This window comes from Anopheles nili, chromosome 2 (genome assembly GCF_943737925.1).
Source record: "Anopheles nili chromosome 2, idAnoNiliSN_F5_01, whole genome shotgun sequence".
NCBI classification, from domain to species: domain Eukaryota; kingdom Metazoa; phylum Arthropoda; class Insecta; order Diptera; family Culicidae; genus Anopheles; species Anopheles nili.
In genome coordinates, this window is record NC_071291.1 from 45,485,374 (window position 1) to 45,500,412 (window position 15,039).

The 15,039-nt window shown below is 51.5% G+C and overlaps 2 protein-coding genes across 2 annotated transcripts; both read left to right on the top strand.

Moving 5' to 3' along the window:
• Positions 1 to 4,189: 4,189 nt before the first annotated feature.
• Positions 4,190 to 5,855, top strand: LOC128730716 (alpha-amylase 2-like). Its single transcript, XM_053823794.1, has 2 exons — positions 4,190 to 5,677; positions 5,758 to 5,855. The coding sequence occupies exons 1-2, from the start codon at positions 4,196 to 4,198 to the stop codon at positions 5,767 to 5,769; spliced, it is 1,494 nt and encodes a 497-aa protein (XP_053679769.1). The 5' UTR covers positions 4,190 to 4,195; the 3' UTR covers positions 5,770 to 5,855.
• Positions 5,856 to 8,734: 2,879 nt separating this feature from the next.
• On the top strand, positions 8,735 to 10,225 carry LOC128731415 (alpha-amylase 1-like). The gene has a single exon (XM_053824536.1). It carries the CDS (start codon positions 8,735 to 8,737, stop codon positions 10,223 to 10,225), a length of 1,491 nt encoding a protein of 496 aa, XP_053680511.1.
• The last annotated feature ends 4,814 nt before the right edge of the window (positions 10,226 to 15,039 follow it).

Here is a 15,039-nt window from a genome sequence, read left to right on the forward strand (position 1 = left end):
ACCTGAAACGATGTTTTTTATTTAATATCTCTTATTATTATCGATTTTGTCCAATTGCCGTTCCGCGTGCGGCGTTGTGCAAAAATCCCGGCATCCACTAAATCGACCGTTAAGCTGTGGGAATCGGAAAATGAAAGCCATTCCAGAGAAGAAATGACTTTCACTACTGGACAATCACGAGATCCTTTTGATATTTGCAGTACAATAGCCCCAGCGCGCCTCCCATCCCGTGCAGTGCGGGATTTGAAGAAGGCATGGGTTTTCTTTTTCTCCACCATTGAACGATCACCGCTGCCTGGCAAAATTAATAATCACTTTATTAATCCCTTGGCTTCGTTTTCGGGAAGCTCGCGCTCCTACAGGAGAATGCCAAATGCCTTTCGTGGTGCGCTGGGCTGGCAAATGGCACACTTTTCCAAACTAATCACGGCTCAATCGACTCCTTTCGTGCGGGTGCGCCGGGTGCGCATTGAGGGTGTTCATTGTTACGTGCATTCCGTGCTCATTACCGGCAACCGGGTGCAATCTCCCGTCAATCCCAACCGAAACGCATATGAGGCCGTTTTTTGTATTTTTCGTTCGTAGCGCTAAACACCCAATTGACCCACAGCCGTGGCCGCGTGTAGCGGGAATGTGCGCGTCAAACAATCGAAAATTAAAATAATTAGAACGCTAGCGGCGAAGCGCTAGGGATACGCCCCGAGGCAACCATTATTAATCCAATTAGAGGACGTAGGCCTTCGCGAAGAACTCCAACTGGCCGATTGACTGACTGACTGACTGACTGACTGGCTGGCTGGCTGGCTGGAGCTAGTGAATAGCTGATTGCTGCCCTTGCGCCCGTATGCAACTCATGTTTACTTATCAAGGGCTGATGACGACGATGATGCTACACTTCTTGCGTTCGCGTAACTGTCGAACCGCGCGTTGGCCGTCGTTCCCGATCGCACCGGGGCGTACCCGACGCTGGGTGAAATTAATTACGAACGAAAACCCCATTTCCCGCCACGCTGGCGATGGGAAACGTATTTTTCCGGCCCACGGTCGGTGGATTATTGGCAAGCAATTGGTCGACGGTTGGCGACGAACGGTGGCGTATCGGCGTATCGGAGCGCTCGCGTTGCGCGAGCGGGTAAATCACTGGCCCGTAATTTTCCGCCACCTTCGAGCTGCACAACCGGGGGTCTCTCTCTCTCTCTCTCGAAGACGCGCGTGGGCTGTATAATTTAATAACTAATTAATTTAATTATTATTTGTTATACAACAATCTGCATCTCGGCATCGCTGCGGTTAATGGCACACGGTGCGTTCTTTGCTCAAGCGTGCCGATCGCTATGGTCACCGTTCCACCGGTCGTCATTAGAAGTTGCAGGTGACCGCACGCAGACCAGCGCTTCACGTAACGCACGTGATGGATCGATTGGTTTGGCCGAGAGCGCTTAGGTCAAATCGAGCCTGAACGGTCGAACTTGCACCCTATTGGGCTGCATTCTTGTGCTCTCAGAACGCCGTCGGGAGCATCGCCGGTCGGGAAAACAAACGGAAAACGCACCCCACCGACACACACACACGAGTGAGGTGAATTAATTGCATTTTGCATGGCGGTCGGTTGCACCCAAGGGACGCCACACGAGTCCTGGAACGCATGCGCGAGTCCACCATTAGCCGGTCGAAGGCGGTCAGCGTGCGAGCGTCGTGTGAGCGGGTTAGCGCATGATTGAGGCCCTTTCGCGGTAGGGCGGATTCTGGTCGTCACGATTTGTGCACCGCGCGAGACGCACATCTCCGCCCACGAAACGGCCGACCGATCTTCTCTTCTTCCCGTTAGCTGCGGGATGCGGGTCGAACTGTAGGGCCAGCCCTTTTTCCAAGCGTGCGCAACCCTCTACGTTGGAGCTCGTTTTTTTGTGAGTTGTGTTTGGTTTGCCCCGTTGGCCAGGGCGAGAGATAACTGCGACTGCGACGGTGACCGCGGACGTGGCGAGACCTCAACGACCTGGACCGTTCCCTGTTGGCGAGACCCCGTGTGACGTCGCAGCAGCTGGGCTCTTTAATTTCTTCCTTTTTCGTCGCTAATTGAAACGATTATCGAAAGTTTATCGGCGAGGGCCCATCCGTCGCTTGCCCGATATGGCTCTGGCGAGTGCCGCCATCTGTGATTCGATTCGTTCGCTTTGACGCCCCTGCCGCCGCCGCACAGTAGCTGACAAAATGGCTTATCACCTACCTGGTTGGTGGAGTGAAAATAAAGGCCCTCACCACAATCGATACCCGTTGATCGAATGCGATGCAGAGCCTGTACGCTCACCTCGAGACAGATACTGCGCCCGGGTAGAAGCGTTTTCACATCGAACCTCGTGAGGGTCATCGCCATTCGAGGATCGAAGATCGCGCTGCTGCCCGGTGACAGGGTTATGGGAAAAATGCGCCGGGAAAATGGTTAATTAATTAAATTTATTGTTTACCGGGAGAGCCCCGTCGATGTGGGCCACTCGATCGGCATGCGATCGCACGATGCCATCCTTCCACGGTCGATGCAATGTTGCTTAAAATGGTAACGACACAATGCGATGCATTATTGCCGCGGGATCGGCGTGAGAGTGTGATATAATCGATCTATCGCGTTGGGAAGCACTAATCCATCACTTTTTTTTTGGTTTGGGCCAGACGTTCAGCAGCGTCGTCCTTTTGTCAGCTGCTGTTTTTTCGCAAAATTATGTAGGGTTATTTTGAAATGAAAACCGAATGCGTATATTTTTTCTTTAATATAAAGTAACAAAGTTTGCTGTAACATCACATCTCGTTATTCTCGTATATTTCTTTATCGTCTCGTTATTTTATATGGATATGTGGAACTTTATTGCATACTTGGACTGTCAGTTGAAAGATTCATTCTTTGCAACACAAATCAAAAAATATTTGTAAAAATCCTTCGATATTACCATCTCATAACAAATCACCGTTCAATAATGGATTTGATGTTTTAAAACATTGTTCTTATATGTCGTCTTAACGAGGCACATTATCAATCTGTCATCGGAATGTTATGTCGAATATGACGTACCAATATCATTGTTATTGACATTTCCAAAGTTTTCCTCAAAAACAAAACAATTTCCTGTGTTGTTTGCTGTCATAACTTATCGACCCTGTTAGCCTACATAATTTCACAACTCTCGCAATTCCTCGTTTGTCGTCGAGAATTATCTGATCACCTCCAATCCCAAATTCGCTGCAATGTTCTAGAACAAGACACTCTCGCCGCTTGTTCGCGTGTGACCAAAATGCCTACGATATCCCTCATGCACGGGAGATAACATAATCACGTCGCCATGGCGTGATCAATCATCCAGCCCTAACGTGCGCGCTATGTTCGCGATATTAAGGCTAAGCCCCCCCGATGCCAAAGGGCAACCAAAATACCCCCTGCTGGGACACAAACCCAAAACCCGTAGACCAACGCGTTGTTGGTGTTTTTTTTCACCTGTCGCCTTATCACGCGTCGCCATAAATAAGCAAACCACCGATAGCTAGTTCTGCACCGGTAACCTAAACCCGATGACCAAAACCGGTGCTCTAGAAGGCTGTACCACCGAAGTTTGGCAGGGCTTTATCTAATCGATACCTGCACATCAGCCTGATAGGGTGGATGAGCGAAGGAACCCCCATAGCCAACATTTCCCCCTAAGGCAATTTGTAATCGGACAATGTGGATGCGTTCGACAGCACGTCGGAAGTGTCTCTCGCTTCTGTGACCATTAAATCCAATCACGATCACTTACCATCCGACCGCCACTGCCATTATGTCTGATAAGGATGGCTTGTTCCTGCGTTGGGACGAAATCTCGCGAGGAGTGACGTGAAGGATCGCGTGTGCCAGAAGGGGCAAGGCCACGGAGATGCATTCGCGGGAACTTCTGGAAGGAACAGACGCGCGCGTCCTCTAGCGCAGCGTCGTGCGTCTCACGATGAGTTGATTGATATTATGTACGCCGATTGATAAGAGACCTCGCGCTTCTCGAGTGTGATTGTGCTCGGTGTCGGACTTCGATAGGGTTGATTATCAGCAAACCCAGTGTGGCCAGGCACGGGTATAAAAGCATCGCTTGGTCGCCATCGAGTGCATAGTTTGGACGTGAGTTCCAGAAGCCGATCAGAACTAGTCTCGCGAACCAGTGAAAATAAGAATTGCAGGATGCGCGCATTCGTGTGCCTGCTCCTGGCGGCTTTGGCCGTGATGGGCGTAAGTGGCCAATTCGACACGCACCAGTGGGGTGATCGTAGTGGTATTGTGCATCTGTTCGAGTGGAAGTGGAATGACATCGCGAATGAGTGCGAAAACTTCCTGGCACCTAAAGGATACGCTGGTGTGCAGGTGTCGCCTCCGACCGAGAACGCCGTCGTGTGGAGTCCTCGTCGACCATGGTGGGAACGTTACCAGCCATTCTCGTACAACCTGAACACCCGTTCCGGCAGTGAGGCCGAGTTCGCGAGCATGGTTCGCCGGTGTAACTCCGTCGGAGTGCGCATCTACGTTGACCTGGTCATCAACCATATGGCCGCTATCAGCACGAACGGTGGAACCGGTGGTTCGACGGCTAACGCCGGTGGCATGCAGTTCCCGGCGGTTCCTTATGGTCCGAACGACTTCAACCCGGTGTGCTCGATCACCAACTACAACGACCCTGTCATGGTACGCAACTGCCAGCTAGTGGGTCTGCCAGACTTGAACCAGGGCAGCAGCTGGGTACGCGACAAGATCGTTGAGCTGATGAACAAGATGGTTAACTACGGTGTGGCTGGATTCCGTGTGGACGCCGTCAAGCACATGTGGCCCGGAGATCTGCAGGCTATCTACGGACGCATGGCTAACTTGCCCACGGATCAGGGTTTCCCGCCAAATGCGCGCCCCTTCATCACGCAGGAAGTCATCGATCTGGGTGGCGAAGCGATCAGCAAGACCGAGTACACGCATCTTGGCACGGTGACGGAGTTCCGATTCTCGGCCGAAATTGGACGCGCGTTCCGTGGAAACAACCAGCTCCGGTGGCTGGTTAACTGGGGCCCGGAATGGGGCTTTTTGCCGTCTCATTTGGCGCTCGTGTTTGTCGATAACCACGATAACCAGCGTGGTCATGGAGCCGGTGGTGCGGAGGTCCTCACGCACAAGGTTCCCAAGAACTACAAGATGGCGAACGCGTTCATGTTGGCGCATCCGTTCGGTATCCCGCGCGTTATGAGCTCGTTCTTCTTCGACGACGGTGATCAGGGACCGCCCTCGGACGGTGATGGTAACCTGATGTCACCGATCATCAACGCTGACGACTCGTGCGGTGGCGGTTGGGCTTGTGAGCATCGGTGGCGTCAGATCTACAACATGGTTGGCTTCCGGAATGCCGTTGCAGGCACCTCACTGAACGATTGGTGGGATAATGGTGGCAACCAGATCGCTTTCTGCCGTGGCGCTCGCGGGTTCGTCGCCTTCAATCTCGAGGGCTACGACCTGAACCAGAACCTGCAAACGTGCCTGCCCGCTGGCACGTACTGCGACGTGATCTCCGGCAGCAAGTCGGGCAGCAGTTGTACCGGATCGAGCGTCACCGTTGGTGGTGATGGCCGTGCCAACATCTTCATCTCCTCCAACGCCGATGACGGTGTTCTGGCCATCCATGCTAACGTGAGTATAAGCACCTTTTCGAGACGCGTAGCGGTTCAATCTAGCTAAACTATGGTTCTTTCGTTTTCTTCTTCTTTTAGTCCCGACTGTGAAGATCGATCGCTCGCAAGGCTCTCCACTACGCATCTTTAGTTGTTAATAAACGCAATAAATTCATTCGCACCCCGTCGTACAAACTAAAATCAATCCCGAATCGATTCCACCGACATAACCTCACTTTCTTCCGATGACCCAATTCTGGGGCGAAGCACACACAATAAAAAAAGCCCACCTCAATCGGCAGTCAAAAGTAGATCCCGGTGGCTTCGTCGGTTGCTCCCGAAACAAAAAAAAGCGAAAGCAACCCTCGGCGGGTTCGTTTGCAAATGATACCGTTTTACAATTAATGCCGGCCCGCGATTCGCGATACTTTGTTCACCGGAAGATCTTTAACCCGCGGTGGCGATCAACTCGCGAGGTAGCTGATGGGTTGGAAAATTTATCGGCCAACAATTGGGCTCGCTTCGAGACGATCGGATCGGATCCATGCTTCCCGCGCCAGGGCTTCGCTGCCTGTGTATAATTTAAATGTCAAATGCAAATCACGGCGCTTCTGAAGCACGCCATTCGCCACAGGGCGCATCGGTACCTGCGCCCGGGAATCGGGCCGTTCCTGAGCGCAAATAGAAAGGATGGCCTATTAAAGGTTGTAGTATTTCTGCCTGTCTCTCAGCCACCGAAGGCTCCTGGGGGGTGGGTGGCTCAGAAAAAAGGAGATCGGTATCGATCGAGAGTGCGGAGCAAATGGCAGCGAATGGATGGGCAGTTGTCGGTCCATTGTCTTACGAGTTTTCGTGAGCCTGCTCAACCACTACCACCGGGGTCATGATGCGTCGTCATGCGTTTTTCGGAGCTACCGTACGCCTCGACACAGCAAAATGCGAGCATCCTCCGGACACCTTCGTGTCCACCGGGACGGGATCGCGCAGATTTAATCAACCCTGCGCTATTAATCGTGTGAACTGGGTTAAAACTGACCGCAGCTTTCGAGCTGCAGGCATCCCGGACGACCCCGGGGGCGATGCAAAAGGCCCCCCCATGGGCCGGACCGAAACCGCATTCATCGTATCGCGCGAAGATCACGCCTTAATTGTTCATCAAGCGCTTCCCAAGGGTCGCCCTCAGCTGACTTCACTGTACCAGATCCAGATCCACCCTGAGGTTTGAGGGTGGATGCTTTGGTGGGTGTTCCGACGGCAAAAAAAGATCAATCGTTAGGGAACACTCTTTGCCCCAGGGTTGAACGGACTGCGTGTGGGTCCGCCGACTAAAGGCGATTCGGAAAATGCAACAACAATGCCATAATTGGTGGGGAAAGTTGCGCCTCGCTGACACCATCCGACCAACTGCAGGCACTTTGAGATGGCGAGAAGTAACACTCTTTTTTTTGGCGGTTAAAGTGTCAATCATCGAAAAAGGGCCAACTTTACCGATCGGCCCGGCCAAGGGATGTGTTATTATTCCTTTCTTTGGCGGTGCCGCGAGCTGATAAAGATCAGCCGCAACCGACATGCTCTGTCGGTTGTCGTGCAAAAGAGCACCACTTCTGAAGACAATCCATATAAAGGCATACGCATAGACTGCTCGCAAAGCAATTGAGTCTAGTTTTCGTACACCCCATCGATTCGGTCATCAATCAAAAACAAATTTATTGAATGCATTTTGGATTACCAGAACCACGAAATAGCACGCATGCTTATTTAAAACGAGACAGTACCAATGTGACTAGTAATGCGTATACATTTCGATAAGATAGATTAGATTTATCGTAATGGTAATCTTTCAGTTTCTCAATCACATTGCTGTTGATGAATTAGTAATTACATGTTATCGCAAAAAAAAACATAACACCGTTTATGTAGAAAATGATAAGGCCTGGAGTACTTTGTTTTTTTTTTTAACTCTAGACGCAAAACCAGAGAAGAACTAAAAAAAAAGTTTTTTTTATTAATCTCCTTGTTTTCCTTTTTTGTTAGCGATTCCTTTTCATCGCGTCCTTTTGAATATACTATATGTGAAGTTTAGTCGACATAAGCCACATACAATCGTTTACAGAGGAATTGCTACGAGCGTAATGATTCTATCAACGGTTTAAGAACATATAAAAACTAAACAATAATTTGTGCTGTCTAACAATGAAATACCAAGTCCTTTTTAAGCACCGTTACCAGAAAATTCAGAGTTTCTTTACAAGGATATTAACATCGTTAATCTTTCGCACCAGTGTGAAATGAGCTACAAGTGTAATAACTTCAAACGTACTCCACGACGTATTCCAACAATAAGTGTTAAAAGTCGAGAGGTGCTTAAAAAGCTTTCCAAATTAAAATTCATGAACAGAGAAATTATGCCACAGAATACAGTTTAGTGATTCTCCTGCTCCAACATTACTTCTTCTTCTTCTTAATTGGCTTTATAACCGGTGTACGGTCAAGGCCTGCTATGCTGAGCTGAGGCTTTCTTTGATTTGAAATTTTCACGTAGCTGGATGGTCCTTCGTACGCGGGAGGCTCAGTCGAGTTCCAACATTAAAGCAGACCATATTCAACCAAAGCTCAAGTGAAGAAGAAAAAGACAAATCGAATACGTTCGGAGCCCCGTGCAGCTAATGTTGATCGATTGCCACCACGGCTCTATCAACTGGTAATCCATCAATTAACGCCCGCACGCTCCAATAGCTCAGACCAGTTTGGGTGGCTTTCATTCCTGGACCACCTTTGTTATTTCCGGCGCTGGTTGCTATCTGCCGATTTGTCTCATTCAGCACCTTATCGTGGCAGTTAATCGTGGGATTTCTCCCCAACACGCTGGAATTGAGGGAATTTTCTAGACTTCAAAATATGTGCCAATATGCTTAATCGATATTTAATCGATGACCGGGCGATACCTTATCATCGACCTGCAATGGAAGTTGCCGCGGGTATTTAAAACAGCGTTGCAGCGTCGAAGCAAGAATATCAACTACCTTCAACGAGTCGTAGAGTGCGTCGTGTAACTATTTAGAGAACTGTCCCCGAAATGCGTACAGCCGTAGTACTGCTGGTGGCGTGTGTCACCCTTGCTGCGGCCCAATTCAACACCCACCAGTGGGCCGATCGCAGCGGCATCGTACACCTGTTCGAGTGGCAATGGGATGACATCGCGAATGAGTGCGAGAACTTCCTGGCACCCCGCGGATACGCCGGCGTGCAAGTGTCTCCACCGACAGAGAATGCCGTCATCGGAGGAAACTTCCGGCGACCGTGGTGGGAACGTTACCAACCGATGTCCTACCGTCTAGAGACACGTTCCGGTTCGGAAGCGCAATTCGCCAGCATGGTGCGTCGGTGTAACGACGTCGGAGTACGGATCTACGTGGATCTGGTCATCAACCACATGGCTGACTTGGTTGGAGGCGGTGGAACTGCTGGTAGTACAGCCGATCGGACGGCTTTCTCGTTCCCGGGTGTTCCCTTCAGTGTGACGGACTTTAACCCACCGTGCTTGATCACCAACTACAACGACCCCATCATGGTGCGTAACTGCCAGCTCGTCAGCTTGCCGGACTTGAACCAAGGAATTCCGTGGGTACGCGACAAGATCGTCGAGATGATGAACCACCTGATCGGGCTGGGAGTGGCCGGATTCCGTGTGGACGCCGTCAAACACATGTGGCCCGGAGACCTGCAGATCATCTACAACCGCATGGACAATCTGCCCACCTCGCACGGTTTTTCCGCGAATTCGCGGCCTTTCCTGACGCAGGAAGTCATCGACCTGGGTGGTGAGGCTGTGACCCGTGAGGAGTACACGCATCTAGGGACGATCACGGAGTTCCGGCATTCGGCTGAAATTGGACGCGTTTTCCGTGGTAGGAATCCTTTCCGGCACCTAACCAATTGGGGAACAGGATGGGGCTTTCTGCCGTCCCATTTGGCGCTCGTGTTCGTCGACAATCACGATAACCAGCGCGGACACGGTGGTGGAGGCTCAGATGTGCTCACCTACAAGGTCCCCAGGAACTACAAAATGGCTACCGCCTTCATGCTGGCACATCCGTTTGGAATCCCGCGTGTGATGAGCTCGTTCTCGTTCGCTGACACGGAGCAAGGTCCTCCGCAGGACGCTAATGGCAACCTGGTCTCGCCGACCTTTAACCCGGACAACTCTTGCGGCCCTGGCTGGGTTTGTGAACATCGATGGCGTCAGATCTACAATATGATCGGCTTCCGAAACGCCGTCGCCGGAACCCAGATCAACGATTGGTGGGATAATGGCAACTACCAGATGGCGTTCTGCCGCGGTGGTCGCGGTTTCATCGCCTTCAACTTGGAGTCGTTCGATCTAAACCAGAATCTGCAGACTTGTCTGCCGGCTGGGACGTACTGTGATGTGATTTCGGGTGATCTTGTGAATGGAGCCTGCACCGGAAACTCGATCACGGTCGGTGCGGATGGACGTGCTCAGATCGTGTTGCCTGCGAACGCCTACGATGGTGTTCTGGCCATCCACGCTAACTCGCGAGTGTGAAAGGCTAACCTCGAGTGATGGTTGTGTGACGTGAACTCGGTCACGCAGTTGGACAACTCTTCCGATGAAAGAGCTCTTCCGTGGTGTGTTATTATTGTTTTACGGCAATCGACAGCTGAAAGACGACACCTAGCGCCTAATTAAAATTCCAAATCACAATTCCACGTTGACTTCGAATTATTGCATCGTTCGCACTCTTCTAAAATACGTCTCGCGCCACGTGAACCATCATCCTTTCTCATATACACTATTGTTCCTCTGCGAAGCTGATATTTAGGTGTTATTCTTCCACCTCTTCTGTGACGCATGCTTGATGCATTTATTTACGTATCGGCTTTCCCTCTTTTGACATTATTTGTTGCAAGATCGTGATACGCTTTCGTCGGGTGGTGTCGAATATTCGAAACAGCCGCTTATGGTCACCATTCAACCCGAGGGTTGAGCTCAGGAAATGCACCAACGAGAACAGTCAGAGAGTGAAAACCCTTCATTCAGCTTTTATCCATCCCATGCCCTAAGCTGTTGACGAGTGGCAACACTTTCTATCAACAGCCAGCAGGCCAGCGGATGCGTTTCGAAGTAAATGCTGCAGGGTCACGCACTCTTTGCCCAAATTGGTTCGTAAAGGCTTTTGGGACGACTTATCGCCGGCGTGCTTCCGATAGGGTACAATCTTGTGGGCGTTTGCTGATCGCCAGCGAATGACAGCGAGTCGATAGGATATCGGTATCGAGCCACAATCGGTGCCGCTACATTCCGTATCAATCACGCCCGGTGGCGTGATTACACGGCGCAAGTCTCCGCCATGGACTTCATAAACTAATCGGCAACCGGCTGAATGTTGATTCAATCTTCTGACCCAGTCCGGGGCCAAACAACACCGACGTCAGTGTGGTACGGCTATTTGTTCGCCTTATTTTGCCCACCGTAAGTAGTCACGATCGCGTGCGGCCACCAACCCAGCAAAAGGGTCAAAACAGCGTCCGATCGACCCGTGGACGGGACGGGGGATTCGATCGCTTTCCCTGCGGCTTCGCTTTCGGTTGCCCGAACCGATCGGCCGCTCGATAAATATCATTATCGAATTAAATCAAATCATTTTCCGATCGCGATCGCGCGCCCGCCGGTGAACGATCTTTCGCACAAGGTTCGCTTGAACTCCCAAAATGGATCTTTCGCGGTCATCTTGCGAGCCGCGAGAACGGACGGTCAGCATCATCACGATCATCATTCACACCGCCAATCAGGCGGTGGAAAGTGAAAAGCACGCACCACTGAAATAAAAAAAACCAACCACCAAACAATGAGCCTTGTGGGGGGTTGCTTTAGCGCTGGGCAAAAAAAAACACACAAACTACCCTCACAGCAAATCGGCTTCCCACTCATTGTTTTCCTCGCTTTTTGGCGCACTCGGATCGGATCGGCAGGAGAGGACGCAAATTTGATAGTCAGAGTGATTTTTCCCTTGGCCAGGTGGGCTCCCGCTAACAAACCGCATCGTTGTTGGAAGGTAATTGTGGCCCATTTGTGCGCGTGTGTACATCGTCTGATTGATGCGCCGTCTTCGTTTTTTTTTGTTTTGCACGCCATCCTACCTCACTGGAAGATGAGCTTTCTGGCAAAGGTAGAGCACACAAAAAAAACACCTCGGGTCCAAAAATCACGCCATGGGATTCCGTTGTCCGGACCGTAATGGCTGGCGTCTTTTCCAGCGACTTTCGCTTTCACGGTCACCGTGGAGATGTGATGATTGGGGCGAGAAAACAAGCCACCTTTGGAGGTGTTCGGAAGCTTTCCGTTTGTGGGCTACCTCCGGTGGCTTTAGGTGGGGTCAAATTACGCGACGTGTTGGGCAGAATTTACGACAAACGCGAACTACTGCACCTCGTGAACACGCCAGCGCGAACACACAAGAACAATTCGATACGGCCTACAAATTTGAATGGTCCACAGTCAAGCAAGCGCGTAATTGGAGCACCATTTGGCACGTTCCCGCAAGCTGGTTGGCTTCTGAACTCACACCACAGGAATGCGGCACTCCCGGGGGTGACCGGGATCTGATTGGAATTTATGCTACTTAACAGTAACTGGGGGGATTTTTTTAATCGATCGACACCCGAGAGCGCGATCCGCAAACGGTCCACCGTGGTGGCGTATGCGAAAGTCCGTGCCCTTCCGAGTCGCAGTGGTGGGGCTGGTTTTTCACCCTCTGTTCCGGTTTCGATAGGGGACCACTTTTGTGGATTACGATTTCGCACACGGGGCTGGTCGTTTTGTTTGTTCGGATTTTCCGCCTTACGGTGAATGTTGCCACCTCGGGCAAAAGGAGGCTCGTTGGGTCGTTGCGATTTATGGTGTACCCGGTTGGTGTATGCTACAGGGGTACAGACCCGTAAAGTAGTCGGTTTATTAAGTGGTTTGATGATATTCGTACCCTACGCCTGCTGTGGGCTCTCTGTTTTCCGCAACCCAGTGCCATAACGATCCGATTCCGACAATCGGTGAGGAGCTAATATCGGTCCATTTCCGAGGCTTTCTCGGGGGCGATTATTTATCTGCCCGGTGTTGCTGGTTTCGCGGGAACCACCGTGCGAGAGGGTTTTATGAGCGGCCAATCATGCCGCTCCGTTTCCGTATCTCCTCGAATCAGGTTCGAATGTCACGCTAATGACGTGGGACAGGCAATGCTTTGCGGGCTCTCGTTGGTCAGCCTTGTGCGGCTTTTCTGATGTCCTCCGAAGGGTCGTGTATCCATTACAACGCCCTTCATCAGCGTCCTGTCAGCGCGCGGACCAGCAGGTGATAGATCACGGGCACGGGAATCGTAAATTATAACGAAACGAAACAAAAATGCAGGAAAAACCTCCGTCCAGAAGAAGGGCCGACAGAGAGAGAATTCCAACCGGATGATCCGCTCGCAAGGGCTCGCTGCTTTACATAAAACAAGCGCTACCGATGGATCGCGTCCGCGCCTTTGGACACCTCGATTACCGCGCGTTCATTAGCGGGCCGCGTGTTCTGGAGCTGGTCGGACATAAGCCTGAATGACATAAGAACGTTGGCTGGAACGTGGCTTTCGATTTTTCTCCCCAAACGAGAGGCTCGTTTTTCAATCCGTCTTGCTGCTGCGCTGATGCTTAGCCGAATTCTTCTCCCGTGGATCGACGATCATCCAGCCTAATCCGGACCTGCTTCTGTGCTGTGTTTGTGTGTGTGTGTGTGTGTGTGTGTGTGTATTGATCTTCCATCCATGTCACTAACAGTATGTGTGTGTGTGTGTCACCCGATGGTGCACTAATTATGCACGTTTATTGGCCATTGTTCGGCTAATTACGCCACTGCGAGATATTTTTCCTTCCCTCCCACGAGTGGGTGGCTTTTTCCCTCTTTCATCCCCTCCCTCCCTGCGTCGACGTGCACTTTCGGACCATTCCCTCCACCCCATCCGGTGGTGATCTCGCGAACTATCTAATACCATATAAGTCCTTCTCGGATAGGATAATTTTATTTAATTAATTGCTTATAGATTGCCTCGCAGGTCGAGGTCTGCCCTCTCTCGGGTTATCTCCCCCACCTCCACCCCACCCCCCCTTTCTCGGCTCGTTTGGCCATTGCGCATTTAAATTGCCACCGCCCCGGAGCGAGGCCACCAAAGCCAAAGGGCGCAGGAGAAGCAAAAAAAAAAGGCGAAAGACGAGTCGCTCCCAAGGGACGCCACCGACCGCTCGGGAGACCAACCGTGCCGTGCATTATTCCAAACGGCACCCACCAGGGCAGTCGGGAATGCCACCCGGATTCTGTCCCTTCGGTCCGTTTGGCCCTTCACAAACGCTCGATGCACAGTTACGCGCGCGTCCATAAATAGTCAGGCAGCGCAATTCTGAGCGACATAAAATTGTTGACCAATTATCGATCACATGATTTCCGTTGTTTTATTTCGTTCTCGGTGGACGATTTTTCCCATTGCTCGCGTCACGGCCAGTTTTCTTCCATTCCCGTGCCCGGGTTTTTGTGGTTGTTTTTTTTTTTCTTTTCCTCTCCCTATTTTCGATTTCCCCGCTTTGCGACTTACGCGCCCACGATTTCCGAACCGGCGAGCAATTCCCAGCACCGAGAACGGCGAGATGGCCATGCGATCTCGCTACCTTGATTAGGAGCTGCCCCACGAAAAGGGCTTATAATTGGATAGTCATCATCGGCATCATCATGCGCATTCTGCGCGCCATCATCGTCATCGGCGCTCGATCGTGCTCGCAGCGTTGGGCCCACTTTCGTCACCGGGCCCTTTAGACCGGGCCGCCCGCACACAATCACAGCAGACGGTCGTCGTCGTCGTCGTCGTCGTGTCTTACGGACCGCACGGCCCATCGGGAGCCTTTCCGGAAGGCTGGCGCTATTCTTATCGCGAAAAATTCATCAGCATCGGCAGAATTCTCCCACCTCTAATTACGCCGCCACGCTCGATCGCGCCCACCTTTCCTGCGTCTGGTATGCAGAACCATTCGATCGCATCCCGGTCTCTACAGGGACAGTGGTTGCATCACACTCACGCGCACACACACACACACACATACACGTGCACGATGCGGCAGGTCGCAGCCTCATTTGGTTAGGATCCTGCTTCTCGAGCCACAGCCGGGCTTTCCGCATGAAGAACGAAAAAGAGAAAGAGAGAGAGAGAGAGAGAGAGAGAGAGAGACGGAAATGTGTGTGGGAGGAGAGCAAGAACACGAACCACTAATCGTGGCGCCTCCCACACTTCTTCCCTCAGTCAGTTCCCTTTGCCGATCGCCAGCGCGATCGAAGTGTGAGGT

Excerpts from the sequence above, each read along its gene's own strand:
- LOC128730716 (XM_053823794.1), top strand. The coding sequence starts at position 4,196 with ATGCGCGCATTCGTGTGCCTGCTCCTGGCGGCTTTGGCCGTGATGGGC.
- LOC128731415 (XM_053824536.1), top strand. The coding sequence starts at position 8,735 with ATGCGTACAGCCGTAGTACTGCTGGTGGCGTGTGTCACCCTTGCTGCG.